This window comes from Phyllobates terribilis, unplaced genomic scaffold (assembly GCF_046119375.1).
Source record: "Phyllobates terribilis strain yellow unplaced genomic scaffold, ASM4611937v1 Scaffold_8__6_contigs__length_399053987, whole genome shotgun sequence".
NCBI classification, from domain to species: Eukaryota; Metazoa; Chordata; class Amphibia; order Anura; family Dendrobatidae; genus Phyllobates; species Phyllobates terribilis.
Window position 1 is genome coordinate 363,134,260 of NW_027362768.1, and position 17,538 is coordinate 363,151,797.

Genomic DNA, 17,538 nt, shown 5'->3' on the forward strand with positions numbered 1-17,538 from the left:
CAATTTGAGTGAAAACCAATCCAGACCTAAAACACAGATCTCAGTACCATTGTATCCAGTCTAGACAACATCCTGTCAGCTCCAGACTGCATCACTTTACCTGCACTGATACATTGTAGCAAACAACCAGTGGTCAGTAGTGGCCTGGATACAATGGTAGCCGGCTCGCAGACAGTTGGTTTTCCGTCAGTGAAAGCATACAAGTGTTGAAGCATAAAATATATTGAAAAGCTACTGGATGTTTAATACAGTGATCTATGGGGATTGTCTCCTTGGGTAATGCCCTATTAGAGCAAATGGAAGTTAGGCTTAAGACTGCATAAAACCAAATCGGTGACTGACCACTTTTTTGGGGGTCTAAAAATCATTGCTGTCAGCAGCAATGCAAAGTGTATGGAGCCAAACGGTCATATTAAAGGCTTATTCTCATGATTGTCCTCCAGGGGCGCTCTGCTTCCTTTCTTCCTAGTGTCCTGCCTTCCAGAATGATTGATAGCTCAGACCAGCAGCGTTGTCGCTACTCTGGCGCAAACCGTGCACTCTCCCATGCTGCATGCAATGGCAGCTTTAAGGCTATGTGTCCACGATGCGGAAATGCCCCGGATTTTTTCCTGAGCGCTTCTGCATCTCCCTGGCAGAAAAAACGCATGCGGATCGTACATGCGGATTGTACATGCTTTTTTCCTGCCAGGGACAAGCGGATGTGAAGCGTTCTTCACATGCATTTCCGCATGCGGGTTGACAAGCGATTTCCAAGCGATTTTAGCATCACTTGGAAAGTGCTTGATAACTTGGTCACACTATATAAATCCATGCAACCGGCATGGATTTATATAGTGTGACCGAAAGCATGTTAAAAAATAAATATACTTACCTTCTGATGGCCCCCAGTGTCTTTATTCGATGCGTCTCGGCTTGCCAGCAGCTCGCGGTACACTAAAGGACCTGCCGACGTCAGCGGTCGCGTGACCCGTCACATGACTAAATGGCGTCATGGCAGGTCCTTGAGTCCACCGCGATCTGCTGGCAAGCAGGGACAAAGACATCGGGGGCCATCAGAAGGTAAGTATAATGTTTTATTTTTTATTTTATTCTTTTTTTTACAGGTTCTATGGTACCCGGGCCTGGAGGAGAGTCTCCTGTCCTCCAGACCCGGGTACCATCCGCACATTGAAACGCATGGAATCCGCATCACTGCATCTGTACATGCGTATTCCATGCTTTTCAATGTTCCAATGCAAGTCAATGGCGGCGAAAACGCCGAGCTTCCGCAAAATAATTGGTAGTGCTGCGTATTTTTCGGCAATGATAATCGGCAGCTGAAATTTCCGCAGCATGTGCACAGCACATGCGGATTATCAGTGGGGAACATGGCAGACCTTCTACCAATGCTTTTTTAATGCGTTTCTGCAGCGTTTTTGCCGCTGCAGAAACGCTTAAAAAACGCATCGTGGGCACACAGCCTGACAGCTTCAGTCCTGGGCTTGTAAATGCGGCACTCCTTGCCTAAGAAACTGGCTATTTCTGTTATTCTCTAGAGGTGGCCGGAAACCTAGGCAACGAGCTGTAAACTATAAAATTAAAAATCCCTCTGTTCTTGAGAATGTATTTTCTGTAGGAAGTATATTGCAATGTTTCTTGTTTTTTCAAATACTTTGCAATTTTACTGTTTTGATGATAATCAAGCCTCATACAGCTTGCATCCTCTTGTGTAAATTGAGCATCTTGGTTATATATTCAGCTTGATTTTAGCAAAACAGCAGTAAGGGTATGTGCACGTGTCGTCATATAGACACCAGCTGAGTTTTTGGAGCTGCTGCTTTTGGCATCTTTTTGGTCGATTTTGGCAGAAATCTGCCTTTAGTGTCCACTGGGTAAATTTATGGCCGGCAGCAGCGGCTTCCTACAGGTCATATCCGCTGATTGCCAGGGTCATGAGGCTGGATCCTTGGTGCTCAGCTGATTGATCTTGTGGCCCAATGCAATTTGAAAGAGGATATGTGATTAAATGAATCCATAATGTATTTTTTTTCTCCTGATTGTACAGGTTCAAGTCATTTCCATTTCTCAGTTTATTCATGCCCTGGAAAAAAACAAACACCAAGCAAACTCCTAATTATGGCATAGTAGACACAGTGCACATGAGTCTTGTGTCCTATGAAATGTCATATAGATATCACAGAAAGCTGAGGTGTCTCTGAGAATGGGTGACCGATGTGACAAGGCTACGTATCACACTATAAAATATGGGGGTATATTGTGTGTACTTGTGCCTTGCTTTCTGCACATTTTTCTTTTCCTGTGCATCATTTGATATTCAGCCACAGAGGGATTTACGGACCTTTACCATCCAGGTTGATGTGAAATCGTTTTCTTCCTGGATTGGTATCTTTTAAAGTGCCAGGCTCTCTTTCTGCAGTAGGAAAATAAAGCGACAGCGCGCGACTAATGATTCCTGCGTCTATATTCTGACTTGTCGTATCAAGGTGTCTTTGACTAACGCATGCATGCGTTTTAGGATCCTCTCCTTCCGCCTCTACCATTCTCTTTTTCTTGGTCACCGTGAATCTCTGTACCTTCTTTATACATTTTTTTTAATTTTATTTTACATAGGCAGACATAAAATAAACGCTAATGCACAGCAGTTCTTTTTTTTTTTTTCTCTCTCTCCTTCCTTCTTCCCCAATCCCACACACTGCTGGAGAAAACGTGTTATGATATGAAACCATTTGAGTATATCTTGGTAGTAAGAGAGCACACAAGGAAGAGAGGGGTGTGACGGAGCCGGGGAGAAAAATCTTTCTACGTGGTTAATCCGAGGGACACCTCTGGTAGTCATCTCAATCTGATCTCTAATATGTCACACAAGCAGGCAGTGTAAAAATGTCATTTATCTGTCATGTACGTGAAGGTAAAATAAGCCACGAGGATCATTCATAAAATATATTCCATATTAATTCAGATGCTAAAAAAAAAAGTATATGATGGCCATTCACATATTTCCCCCCTTGTAACCCGTCACTACTTTCTTTCTTTTTTTTTTAGCAGACTTCCAGAGAACGCTGGGAGAAGAGATTATTGGACCCTCACGGCCACGGGCCAGTCTAAAGGTAAATATTCTGTATTGTCCGTTTGTGACTGGTTTGGTATCATTGCTGTAATATAATGCATTGAAGGCCTCGCATGGGTTAAAACATGGTCTCTTTTTTTTTCTTCTGGAATGAGATATTCTTTTTAATTGAGCCACATAAATGGCAGAGAATCCTCCGCGGGAAGATTTGGGGTCAATAGCATTTTCCAGCCACACCAAGGTGTCTGATGAATCGCAGCGCCTCCTGGGGACAGGATGAGGGAGGCAGTACAGCCCTGTCTGCCATTAGCACAGGCTGACAGCGGTTGCTGCAAATCTCACTATTGATTTAGGAAGGGGCTGGGAGGTTAGGACGTGCTCGCCTTGTTAGTGCCGGGAGCCTTGCTGCAGAGTGCCAGCTGTGGACAGAGGCAGAGGAGGGGGAATCGATAGCGAGAGCACAAGTGATTTGGTGCATATTGCAGGAGACAGTAGAAAGATCTCTGTAATACGCACTGCATTAAAACAACGGTGCTCAACGGCATTATTATTTAAATTTTTTTTTTTTTTTTCCACGTCCCATGTAAGATGACAAAATTATTTTTCGACTCTAATATTTGTCATTGAAGAAACCAGACCGTGCAATATTTATCTCTTCCATGTGTTATATAGACCGGGGGTCTCCAACTTATAATTTGGGAACAACAACTCCCATTATGCTGGGAATTCTAGTTTTGCAACAGTTGAGAACTACAGATGTTCAGATTGTGGTTCCTGCTTCTCAATGAAGAGACCCAGCTGGTGTAAGAAGACTTGTGTACAGGCACAAAAAAGGGAAAAAAAAGACTGAAAATGAACTCTACTGTTATATTAGTGAAACCAGAGGCTTCTGCAGAAGGTGAGACGCCCAGCGGTAGACCAAACATCGGAGCGGGGAAATCGGGTTCATGAAACGTTTATATATAAAACTCCCATTTGTGAGGGTCAATAATATTGCAATGCAATTGTGGGACATACCTGCTTAGTGCAAGCTTGTGACCTAAAGATTGAGGAGAGTAGGGTAAAAAAAAGGGAGTAATGGTTTATTTTCTGCAGTGGTGGTAGACTTGACATATGCTGATGTTTGAAACGCCCTGATCAGCCATTGACACCATTGAACGTGCAACATGGAGATGGGTCTCAAAGCTCAATAATGAACATGGGGGGCAAACATTAGCCCACCTGGTATCATCCCACAAAGGAGATACTGTGGGACGAACTGTGATCAGTGGGTATAGCTGTCCAGTGAGTAGGACCGGTGCACTGTCCCGGCTCGGTATCTTTAGATGTGACGTCGCCGGCCCCACTCGCCTCCTGATGCAAAAGCGATTGGAGCCAGAATTCCTCTTAAATGCTTCCTACATCACAGCTCTGTGAATATCGGGCGGTGTGTAGTGCACTTTATTTGGCAGGTGGTTTGTGTTTTTCTCAGCTAATGTATATAGGCTGATATCCTCTGTTTGTGATGACAGTGGGTGAAGAAAAGTGGTTTTACTCGGAGTGCGTTGGGACGCGTCCCTACCGTTTTTGTATGTTTAGAACAAGTAATGGTTAATGTTCATGAAGATGGCGGAGCAGATGCTGCCGTCCTGATGTACCTGATGTGCGATTGTGTGGGCAGTGTGTTTGTGTTGTGTTGTCTTGCTGCCATGTGTAGGATGAGCAGCTTTGCCTTGAACTTTTGTAACACAGCGAGTTGTTGGATTGACAGCGCCATGTCTTAATGCAGTAATACATAGCAACCAGAGATAAGAAAACAATCAGTTCTGCTGCAAATTTCCCCAATAATTTTCAATCCTAACGAGCTAGAATTTTGTTTTATTTATTTTTTTTACTTTTGATTTGGGTGTATTGAGTAAAATGTCATTCTGTCAGCCTTCATTTTGCCTGAACCTCAGGGCCAGGAATGGGTAAAAAAACAATGAACTCTTGGGGTACGTTCACACTGCGTCCTATGGAACGCCGGCAGCAGTGTTTTTCCGCCTCCTGTCGTCTTTCCTGTCGTTTTTGCGTCGGCTGAAGCCGTTGTGAAGATTGGTCCGGTTACTTTTTTTTAATTTCTTCATGGCTTTTGAAGCTCAAGGTGATTAAAATAAATGAAGAAATGCTTTACATGTGCACAGGAAGTTGGTTTTGCATATGTTCATTATTTTTAATATTTATTGAGCTGGGTTTTTTTTTTCAGGTGAGTTCCAGGATGAATCCGCCTGAAAAAGAGGCTGTGTGCACATATCCTCATATTCTCCTCGGTCTTAACAGAAGTGATATATGTTGGGAAATCCTCTCAACTTGCACCTCTGATGGAAGGCTCGAATGCAATCATACCAGCGCCTTAATGATATTCATATGACCTACATAAAAATGTTCCCAATCCGCTTCTATCACCGCAATAGCAGAGTGTGAATGGTTGTTGAGGTGGGGTCCCTTACCTGGGATCTGATGGGTGCCACCACGTTAACTTTATTAAAGAACGTCACTATTTACAGAAGCGGCTCTTATCCTGCCCATTTTCTCTAATACTTTACTAGGCAGAAAGAAGGATTGCTCACCAGATAATGATCTTGTTGGTCCCTGTTTCTAATATTTTAACGTTGTTGGTCTGAAATGCCTGGTCTCATTCGTCTGTTTGAGAATCAGAAAAAACTTGCTGGATTTTCCGGGCGCATCCAGTGGATGAAGGATGTCCAAAGTCAGATGAAGAGTTTCAATTGTATTATGAGTATACAGCCTATAATTTTCCTCTTGCAACTAGGCCGCTTTTGTGCAACTCATTGTTTGTGAACATTTCGGTGTTCCCTGAATTTCATCGCATTGGAGGGCGAAGTATTGTCCCAGACAATGGCGTCTGCAATTATCAAAGGAGGAAATGACGCGCTGAACACCAAGATTGGATCAGGTCTCCCGTCCTGTGTAGTCATTTTTTTTTAGCTTCTTTGCATTGTGAATATTTTGTTCCTCTTCTTGTTCGTTACTTATTTACTGTATGGAGCAGTGAACCTTTTCCTGGCCTCCATATGTGAGCCCCAAGGAGAAGCGAGTATCACAAGTGCAACATGGTTATTCTTGAAGCCTAGTATTTTTTATATATATAAATCTTGCCTAATCAAAGTAAAGGTTATCATAAAATATCTGAAACCCACAATGAGGTCAAGATTCCTGCGGGCAAAAAAACAGTTTATAGATTTATAGTTAAAGCAATTGTGTGTCCTGCTGATTCTGCACAAGTTCCTGTTCCCTCCATGTAGACGTGTGGCTTTTTTTCCCCCCTTGTGTTTTTTACATTACCAAGCGTGTAAATGTTTTTAGTGCAAGGAAAAGTAATTTTGTCGTATTGTACTTGGATTGTGTCAGCGGTTGCAAACTAGGAGGGCAGTGATATAAAATATCGTCTGAAACTGAAGACCCAGAACTCTGGGAACACAGCTCAAGAGGGGTGGTCGGAGATTAGAGGAAACATTGCTGCTGTCTTCTTGTCTAATAGATCACTTAGTTTATAAGGTTATTCTAAAAAAAAAAATCAAGTAATCCAGTAGTAGATGGGGGATAATTTTCTGATTGCTACTGACTTGGTGATTTTGCACCTTCAGAGCAGAGTTGAGTGTCAGAAGGGGGTGACCTGTGTAGCCTTAGAAAAGTGAGTTCACCATATAGATCAGCTGTCGGCCGAGCGCTATTCTTCTGACTCCCCCATACACATGCGTGCTCATGTCAGCTGAGCGTCCATGTGTTAAGCTGGGGGAGAGGATTAAGCCGCTGCCAGGCACCTCTGGCGATAAAACAAAAGGATTGGGTAGGTTAAAATCCAACATGTTCAATCCTCCTTTTCCCAGACGCCAGCTATCAGGTCACCCCCAATCACATTAGATAGTTGGCCAATCACTCCAAAATTAGTGAGTTCAGTGACCTTTATTTAATTTTGGGCACTGTAAGTCTATGTTCACACTTTGCGTTTTTGCTGTGTTTTCTTTATGCAAAGTTTAAGCTGCATTTTATAGTACCAAGAAAAGCTGAGATTTCAGAAGTCTCGTGCTCACACATTGTTTTTTTTTTCCTGACTGATTTGGAAAACTGCTGCGTTTTTGCAAACTGTAGCATGTCACTTCTTTCAGTGTGTTTTTCCCCCATAGAAAGCAATGGGTAAGTGCAAAAATGCAGCAAAAAAAAAAAGTAGGCGTCAGGTTTTTCTGTGTTTTTGGTGCCAAAACCTTAGTTTAGTGCCCCCCCAAAAAAGATAATGTAACTTCCTTATCAGCATGCACAAGAGACCATAAAAACGCAGCAAAACCTGCTTTTTTGAAGCTGCTTCTTTACTGCCGAGAGAGCAGGTTTTGCCTGCAGAAAAAAGAATGCAACATGTGAACATAGCCTAAAAGGTTACACTGAATAGGACAGTTGCGCGATATCTGCTGGCCGCACGCACAACTCATCAGGTATCGCTAAATGTCACCAGCCCATCATTGCAGCTTCAGTTCTGTATTGGGAACCCGTGTTGTATTTATGCACTTTTTATGGTGGTTGCCTGGTAAATGCAGATTGTCTGAGTTTTGGCAGGAATTATACCTCACTTTATTACCTATTTTACGGCCGGTTGTCGTCCTCTCCCTGCTTTTTCCTGATACGATTCTGCTTTGTGATAGGTGGCGATGCACTGAGTCACGGCTGAAGACTTGCCTTACTCACAATGCATGTTGCAATTATTTTCTCGATGCAATCACAGCGTTTCCACCCCGACTATACGCAATTGCCAAATAGTAGATTGCGTTAACTTGTCCTTTCCAAGGAAGAATGGTCTTCATAGCAAATATAGGTCACAACTTTATTAAATTTTTCACCTGTGTTCCTCTCATGCTCGTTAAGGTCTATTAGAAGGAGAGCGAAGTGACCGATCTCTGCAGGAGGGATGCCCAAAGAAAATCAACACCCATAAATGTAGGATGCAGGCTGGGGCGCATTAAGATGTCAAATAAGTTGGGAATGAGCGGTCCCAGGAACGCTAAACAGGCCGGCAATTACCCGGAGAACGAGCAAAACGCTTGTAAAAATGATCGGCTCTGAGTAAAGAGGAGATACGCTACCAATAGCATGATATCCTATATGCACTGAACGATTGGCAAGGATAACAGCCGGGGTAGGCGGGTGGTCACACAGATCCCACCACTGTTGCCACTTTGTCACCAATGACACTAGAGAGATCAGACGGATCCCTCCGCTGTCACCGGTTTGTCAGGATAGCTACGCAATTGGCTCACTAGTGATGGACGAGGATGCAGATGCATTTTGAGCACCCTAAAGAAATGACGGATATAAATTAATAATAAAAATAAAGGTCGGGACGTACCAATATGTGCAGTGTGGAATCCTTTTCTTTGATGAATGCTTGAAGCAGCACTGCAAAAAATGAAATTAAAATACAGGTCTGGACATACCAATGTCGCGTCCCCTCTTTAATGTGTGCTGAGCAGCACTGCAAAATAAAAAAAAATGCAATAAGAGATCAAAATGTCATATCAAGGTGCAAATAAAACAAGATCTCACACGGCTCCTTTGACCAAAAAGTAGAGTGTGTCGGACAATGGCGACACAAGCAAATTGTTTTATTTTTACGAATTTCTGTTTTTTTTCTTTCTTTTCACTATTGGATGTTTGGTATCGCCGTAATCATACTGACCTGAAGTATCATATTGCCAGGTAATTTTTACTGCATAATGAATGCCAGAAGAATGAAACAAACAAACAAACAAAAAATAAACAACAATTGCAGGATTGCTTTTTTTTTTTTTTTAATCGCAATTTCACCACTCTTTTGCATTTTTCTTTTATCCATGTTCCAGTGCATCACATAGTGTCATACAAAAGTACAACTCGTCACACAAAAAACAAGCCCTCATATGGCTATATTGATGGGAAAATAAGTTATGGCTCTTGGAAGAAGAGGAAGAAAAAAACGGAAAATCGGGAAGAGATAAATTGCCTTGAACAGAAGATGTAAATGCCCCATTGGCCCAGTCTCTGTCTTTACTATAGCATTTGCAACCTCCTCACCAATAATAACCGCCCCAATGTCTGTCGGGCCACCTCTGATGTGTATGGGGCCTGTATCTGTATGCGGGACGGGTTTGCAGACTTTTACGTTCTCATGAATGGAAGGATATTTGTCTTTGAAGCCGTCTGGATGTTATTAGGAATCTAGACCGGTCATGTTTAAATGTCTGCTCCACATGGCCGCCTCAGAGGGAGCAGCTCCAGACCACAGGAATCCTCTCCGCAGGCGCAGGCTTGATTTTGTTAGTGTTTTTTTAGCTTCTGTGTGGCACGCATGTATTTTGTACACCCCCCTTACAAGATGGCTGTAATGTATGTTCATAAAATGGCTCAATATATACATGAAGTAATTATTTCTTCTGCTATTATTTGGAAGGTCATATAAGTGTTTCTTACGACAGCAAAATAAAAGAAAATATACAATTAGATTGTGCTCAAGGATAGCTAGCGATGATTTCCGTAAAGTATAGTTCTCTTCCTAGAAAGCGTCTCAAGTAAAGCTCTCCCCTTCCCTTTCAGGTTTCCTCATGTCCGTGAAGAATCTCTCGTCGCTTTGCGGCTCCCCGCCATCGGTGTGGTCAGTCGCTGCGATACCGAACCCGTGATTCTCTCCGACCGTAGTGCCGGACGTCATGAGCATTGTAATCCCTCTGGGAGTCACCACACCAGATACATCCTACTCAGACATGGCCGCCGGATCAGAGTAAGTCTACTTCTGTCTAATCGTAATCCCATTAATTGATAGGATAGAATTAAAGGAGCTATTGGACGCAGGCAGCATCGTCTGATGCATCATCGGATTTACCTGATGAGCCTAAGGCGCTGCAGCAAGTCGCCGAGGGATCCGCAGCGCAGACCTGGTGAACTGCTCGGCACGAAGGATGACGTGACACCTACTACAGATGTGTCGTGTGCGCCTCGAGAGTGTGACTTCTTGCAATGACCCAATTTTTCTGACTGTAAAATAATAAACTCATTTTAAGATGCAAGCACACGTTACCATGCAAAAAATGAGAGCTGCCAGAGTTTGGAAGTATTGGAAGCCAGTTTCCAAGTCCCTGGGGGGATCTTCGCTCATCAATATAGACAGGACTGTGAAGACTGGGCTAAAAGGCACATTATTTAGAGAGGAGAAAGTCATATTTTGGGTCAAAGTTGTTTTGATAGTTGAAGGATTGTGTAATAGGTCTGTCAGATTGCATTGTTGTTTTTTTGTATTTCCTCTTTTCTAAGAATTGATTTTCTGCTTGGGGAGGGTTATTGCCATTCCCCATAGAGTAAGGGCTGCGTCTGAGATGTGATGCATCATGTGGTCTTAGAGCGCCACCTACTGGCACACTTAAGTATATACCTTAGGCTGTATATTGCAGTCCCAGTACAGACCTTGATTTCCTGGCTGATTGTGGGTCTCCTGAACTGATCTCAGCAGCCTCATATATGCCCACGGTCAGTCGTCCACAATTGATTTTCCCTTTTCGGAGCGCAATATACGGATGTCTGAACTCGGCCTTAGCCTGTAGTTTTGCAGCAGCTGCCACAAACTGTCACTTTCCGTTCGGTGTCACTTTGCCTTCAGTTGCTGAGTAGCAGCCGCAGAAATTGCAGACAATATGGCGGCTGCTCCTCTTGTTACTTTGGCCTCTGCTTCTGGATAGAGATATGTCCCTGTAAGTAAAGAAAACAATTAGCTTTGACTATCGCATCGACTTCTGATGTAAGGTAACGCCACACAACTTAGGATCATTGGTCTACAACATTTGTAGGGCAGCAACGGTTGTGGGAAACGCTGGGGGTTTTAATGGAATTTTTTGTCTCAGTAAGGCAAGAAATATGCAAAAGTCTGCAACACAATTTGGTAGAGTTTCTTTTAATTGCCTCCATTGTATTTCCTTAGCCCTGAATCAGTTGAAGCCAGCCCAGCAGTTACCGGAAAGTCCATCTATGCAACCCACAATTACCCAGGCAGCCAGAGCCACGGATATCGAGGTCTGCCGTACGCAGTAAGTACCCGACGCTATGTTTCACTGAGACTAGTCGTCCGCTTACGGAAACAACTCCTTTCCTAAAAACTTCTTCAACCTGATGTCACATTTCCAGCACAGAGTGATGACTGTGACTGGAAGAATCCAGCTGCATAGACCCTGAATATATAAAAGTGTGACCTGTAATAATAAAAAGCATAAACCTAAAAATGCCATAGAATAGTGTAAATGAGAAAGGATTGGGATTGCACGTCAAAACTCTCTGCCCCCTGCTTGTTTGTACCTGTGCCCGCAGCGTCCATGGCAGGCCTAATGTTGATGATGAAACAGCTGGGTGGATACCCAGTACCTGTCCCCTCTTCAGTCCGAATCCCACGCATGCTCAGTGATTGCCACAGTGACCCCTATGTAAGTAAATGACAGTAGTAGCCATCGCCACAACTCCCATCTACCATGTAAGTGGAAATATGAGATGTTCCAGCAATATGGATATCCTAATAACGAGACCCTGGTGCAGAGCCAAGAAGATGCTAAACTACTAATGTGTAAATGGATCTGAATCCAAAAGATATTTAACGTCCCACCTCACCCCTAAAACCTATGTGGATGATGCTTGTGGCTAACAAATAATGTCTGTAATGATAAAATAAAATTATGAAGTGTTGAGCTCATGGGGCTTTATGGGTTTTTCACTCTTTTCTACTGCACTTTCAGTTGGCAGAACCATTAAGTGGTAAATCAATAAATCCCCATTTACTTCTCCTGTTTTTTTTTTTATTTGCAGCCGTCCTGCACAATTATTGCATTATTCCTCAGCAATGTTAGGAGCCTCCTGTCCTCAGAGCCTTGTGTAATTTTTCTGCAGGAATATCTCTCTGCCTTCGCTTAAAGGCGTTGTCTGGCTCCTCTCGCTTCCACATTAGGACGTGATCAATCATGTCGTGTGTGTACATCACTACGAGGACGTATTATACCCCTCTGCCAACGATAAGATCGGGGGCACGCGGCATCCAGGCCGTAATGTGTAGATGCGGAGGCATCGGTGCCACTCACCTCCCGATGCAGAAGTCAGTGCTGCTGGACAACCCACATTTTACATAGTCTGTGTTTATATCTTCTGTTGTTATTGTCCCATTATTAGGAACCCTGAAGCTGCCCATACAATTTTTTTTTATCAGCAGATCGTGACATATTTCAGACGGATCACAGATTTCTGCAGCCCGTTGATTCTCAGGACAAAAGAGGATCCAACCACTCCGGATTTCGGCTCTGGTCCTCTGTTGTTCTCCTCCTTATAACTGATGACCCCCCATCCTTTATCATTTGCATATGGGCAGCTTTAGGGTTCTGTTTTCACCATAGGTTTGTGATGTTCGGCCATCAAATAAGTTTTAAAATTTTTGTAAAACAACTTCTGAAAAGGAAGAAAGAGGTTACAGCACCTCCAGAAAATGCGTCCCCTGTGTTGATGCATCTCCCCTCGCTTATTGCTGCACCTCACATACTCTGCATTAATTGCCTCGGTGGCTTTATATTTTTAGGTGACATTGGTTGAAGGCGTCGGTGTTAAAATTTCTAACATCATGGTCTTGCTATCATTTTTCCTGTGCAATGAATTAATTTATAGTTGGTGTTTAATAATTATTAATCATATAATTTATTTTACTCACTTATATAGCGCCATTAATTCCACAGCACTTTACAGACATTATCCGCACTGTCCCCATTGGGGCTCACAATCTACACTCCCTATCAGTATGTCTTTAGAGTGTGGAAGGAAACCGGAGAAAACCCACGCGAATACGTGGAGAACAGATTTGACCCCAGGACCCCAGCAATGCAAGGCTGCCGCGCTGACCACTGGGCCGCGCTGACCACTGGGCCGCGCTGACCACTGGGCCGCGCTGACCACTGGGCCGCGCTGACCACTGGGCCGCGCTGACCACTATATTAACGTAACTAAAAGATTGTCCTCCTTGTAACTGTGAAAATATAAAAAATATGGAACTAAAAAAATAAAGTAAAAAAAAAAAAGTTATAAAAAAATATTTGTATACTTGCATTTTTTTTTTTAAGTCGCCCCCTCTTTTTTGGTATTACCGCTTCGGTAAAAGTCTCATCTATCAACTTAATTAACCTTTACAATAACGTAAAAGTTGTAATGAATTGAAAAAAAACAAGACCTCGCACGGCTCAATTGACGGAAAAATAAAAATGTTATGAGTCTCAGAAAAAGGTGACAGAAGCGAAAACAAGTTGTTGTTTTTTCTATGAAATTTTTTGCACCCCCCCCCCAAAAAAAAAAAATCAAATGTATGCATATCCCTGTAATTGCACTGCCTGAAACAGCTCGATTGACAGGAAAATAAAAATGCTATAAATATATAAAAATGGCGACTGAAACCAAAAAGTTTCAATTAATGCAAATTTGATATCTCTGTAGTCAATTAATTTAGTATCTCTGTAATTAAATGTATTAATCATACTGTCCTGGAGAATCATTTTGCCGGGTAATTTTTGCCACATAATGCTGGAAAAACAAAGCCAAATAAAAAATGTGTAATTAGATCCCCCCCCCCCCCCCCACAATTTCACCACACTTGAATTTTTTGTGATATTGAATGACTGTATTTAAATCTCTAACTTGTCCCGCAAGAAAAATAAGCTCTCGTACGGCTATTTCGACAGACTGATAAAGAGTTGTGGCTCTTGGAAGAAGAGGAAAAAAAACACAAGTGCAAAAAAATTAAAAATGGCAAAGTGGTTAAGGGATTGAAGGTTTTCTCCGCCAGGACTTTGATAATGATGGCCTACGCTTAGGATAGGCCATTGGTATTCGATTGGTTGACACTGACTCCTGGCTCCCTCACCAGTCAGCAGATTGAAGGGGCTGTAGCACATGGGCAACTAACAGCCTCACCTTTATTGATAGCTAGGCACATTTGGCAGCGGCTGTGCCTGGTATCACAGCTCATACCCATGCACTCAAGTAGGACTGACACGGATGCTAACTAATTAAGAGTTCACTGCAGATCCTTCAGTGAACTGATAAGTGAAAGTCCTGGGAGTCCAACTCTTAATTATTTGAAATTGATGACCTGTCCTAAGAATGGGCCATCAATAGCAAAGTCCCGGCAAGCTCCCTTTTGACCTCTTCACCATAAGGGTGATCGCAGACTCTCTGCTCCTTCGTGCAGACGTCATAAGCTCTCAGAAGGATCCTGTGATGTAGTTTTGCTCCTCGTTGCTGTAAATCTCACACATAACTATTCACTTTGCAGATTTTTGAAATACTAGCATGTTTCAATTGTGTTGGAAAAGGGAGGCTATCCGCCTATTTTCATTTTTTACATTGTAAACTTTTGGGTTAAACTCCAGTCACCCACTTTACAGGATCACAATTATGGAGCTCCGCCACCGCCAACGCCTCCCGCCTCCCCACCTGTCCAGGCTATAATCCCACGTGCAGAACTCAATGGCGTCCACTCACCTGAAGATGAGGAGAATTCTGGAGACAGCGATACTTCTTCTGAGGGAGAGAGGGTCCACAGCTGGTGCCACTGCAATAATTCTGCCGACGGCTTTCTTGCAAAATGTGAGAAATGCAGGTAAGTCGTTGTGACGATACAGCCTATAATCTTAATAAGCCAAATGATTCGATTTGTAAAGCCAAGAGAAATACACTATTGTGTTCATGTTGACTTGTAAATGTATGTGTATTTCTCTTGGATGGTCAAGAAGGACATACGATTATTTGTATAACCCTGATTGTTGTCTCCTCTTGGGTTTGAAAACTATGATGTTTGCTACTATGCTAATTACATATTATACTAAGCTAGCTAGACGTTTATTTACAAGAGCCCCCTACTATACCAACTATGTAAATTGATTAGCTCAAGCAATGCCCCCCGTAAACCCTTGACCTGTGGATGTGTACTTAAAAAGGGAGATATGCTTCTGTAGGAGTCAGACTTGAAACAGAGATTGGAAAGAGACTTTACAAGGAGAATCAAAGATCAGACTCTCTTGACACCATCAGCTTGGTAGGATGGCTTTACCCAAAGAGACACAGATTTGGATTCTACATGATTCTAGGCTAAGGGTTTATAGCCCTGACTGGAAAGATATGGATCTGACCATCAGCGAGACCATGGATATATATGGGGAGACCAGGTTGGGACGATGAAGTCACCTGGCCCCATGGATATGTTGTTCGGGGTTGCCAGGTGGGACCCTCCGGTTTCCGTGAAGCCAGATTGGGACCCGCTGATCATCTGGCCCCATGGAAACTCTTGGAGAGGCAAGGGTGGGACCCTTGGGTCTCCTGGATTTGTACCTCAATGGACTGCTAGCTTCCTAAACTTGCCGCTACCTGCTCTCTGTGGGGGCCCGCCAGAAGTAGAGGGCCACTTGTTGAGGTAGTCGGCCCTGGAAGTCTCCAAAGTTGCAGCTGTTCTATCCCAGGCGGGCCAGCACAAGGGTGAGACTGTGTAATGTTGTACCATCTTGGGTATTTGCTGGGACTGTTCTTGTGTGTTTGTTGTCCGTTTGGTGGTTCAATAAAATATTGCCACACTGTTTTACCCTCACCCTGTGTTGTCTGAATAGTATTATGCCCAAGGAAGACCCCGGGTCTTCAGTCGTCATTTTATTATTTTTCTCCAGCAAATTGTTTGAAGTGCACTAACCAATTTTTGGTCTTCTTCCCATCACAGGGGTGTAAATAGAGGTAAAGTTATTCAGCTCAATCGTCGGAAGCAGGACAATGTCTCTGGTAAGTCTGCCAGAAGCTGAGCTAGCGAGTAGATTTCACTGGATTGTTTCCATCTCCAGCCTCCAACTCAAGGTGCGCATTCTGATCAGTCACCCCAGCAATCAGTTTTAGGCTCCGTTCACACACGTGTAGTACATGGTTCATGTACGGACTGCGATGCCTGGATCGGCGGTGGGTTGCCTGACATGAACGAACAGCCATATGTGAGGCTGTCCAGATCAGAATAGCTGCAGTCGGTACAGGCTTTGGGGTCTGAACATCGACCTTAAGATCTTTAGGGAATTACAGACATTTTCATTTACTTCTAGTGGCGGAAAACGGTAGCTCATTGCAAAGCTGTTGTATAAAATCGTCCCTCGCTGCAAAACTGAGGAATCTATATTATGAAGGTGCATGCTTTAACTGCCTGTAACATTTTTTTTGCATATATTTTTCTCCCATATAGGGGGTGAGAGCAGCGCTACTGAGAGTTGGGATGAGGAACTTTCCCCATCCACCGTCCTCTATACGGCCACCCAGCACACGCCAACAAGCATCACTCTCACCGTCAACAGAGTCCGGCGAAGTAAACCAAAAAAGAGGAAGAAAAATACAGAAAAAGCTCGAAATACCCCCAAAACCAAAAAAATTAAGGTAAGCGAACAAAAAAAAAAAAGCGGCTGATCAGCGGGGTGCTATCTGTCGGACCCTCACTGATCTGAATTGTGTGACCTATCCTTAGGATAGCTAATCATGATTGAAGTCCTGAACAACCCCTTTAATTTGGCCGTAAACATGAGATTTATTTTTTTTTCACAAGTGCCCCTGATTCTGAGTGGTTTTGCTAACCCTTAGAGCTCAACTCAAGCTGATCTGTGCATCCGGAGCGTATGTTACACATATCCATAGGTCCCCATTCAACTGGCAAAGGCCAAGCTAGTGTCTTTTTAGGATGGTGGACTTCATTATTCCCTTTTCTCAACTGTCTGGGATCAGGTTGGGTGCTTTGCTCTTCAGTACAGAGGCCTCCAGCAGAAAAGTGTAACCTGCGCGGTTTTTAACCTCTTCGCCTATGAGGGCAACATATTCCACAAGGATTTCCCTTCCTGAATACAGGAGGTTTACACAGACCTTGGTTTCTGAACAGCAAGCAGCAGAGCTCTGCAAAACATGTAATATTATTTGTAACTGTTAATATATCCTCTAATTGTTTCAGGCTTTTCGGGAAGGTTCCCGCAAGTCTTTACGAATGAAGGTGAGTCAACCAGAAAAATGGAGACGCACACTTTGTGGGCTCGTGTACACAATGATGTTTTCTGACACTTTCTGAAGTTTCGGTTTTGCATTTGGATATTTACATCTAATCCTATAAATTACATACGAGTCACATGACAGACACCAGCCGAGCTGGACGGACCCCTTTTGTCTAATATGGGAGTCCTTTTGGGTTTCCATTACTGTCTGATATTTTAACTGGACAAGGCAGCATGCCACTCTGTTTGTTTCCAGCTTTATTTGATGGCATCTGCGATGGAGGCTCCTAACGCAAATGTGAATGAATCTAGCACACACCTGATGAGGAAGACCCCTCCATAGACCCTACAGTATGCATCACACAAACAGATGACTAGTCTCGTGCTTTGGGGGGTGTA

General features: G+C 43.3%; 1 protein-coding gene across 3 annotated transcripts in view; it reads left to right on the top strand.

The window, feature by feature from the left end:
• The window catches only part of SETD5 (SET domain containing 5), a 73,034-nt gene that overhangs the window by 38,254 nt on the left and 17,242 nt on the right, over positions 1-17,538 (top strand). Inside the window, exons 2-8 of one of the 3 annotated variants that reach the window (XM_073644787.1) lie at positions 3,046-3,110; positions 9,671-9,854; positions 11,046-11,151; positions 14,512-14,741; positions 15,849-15,907; positions 16,353-16,540; positions 17,103-17,141. In XM_073644787.1, the coding sequence (XP_073500888.1) occupies positions 9,784-9,854; positions 11,046-11,151; positions 14,512-14,741; positions 15,849-15,907; positions 16,353-16,540; positions 17,103-17,141 (693 nt within the window). In that variant the 5' untranslated portion in view covers positions 3,046-3,110; positions 9,671-9,783. The remainder of the gene's footprint in view (positions 1-3,045; positions 3,111-9,670; positions 9,855-11,045; positions 11,152-14,511; positions 14,742-15,848; positions 15,908-16,352; positions 16,541-17,102; positions 17,142-17,538) is intronic. The other 2 variants (XM_073644789.1, XM_073644788.1) reach the window with 2 other exon arrangements.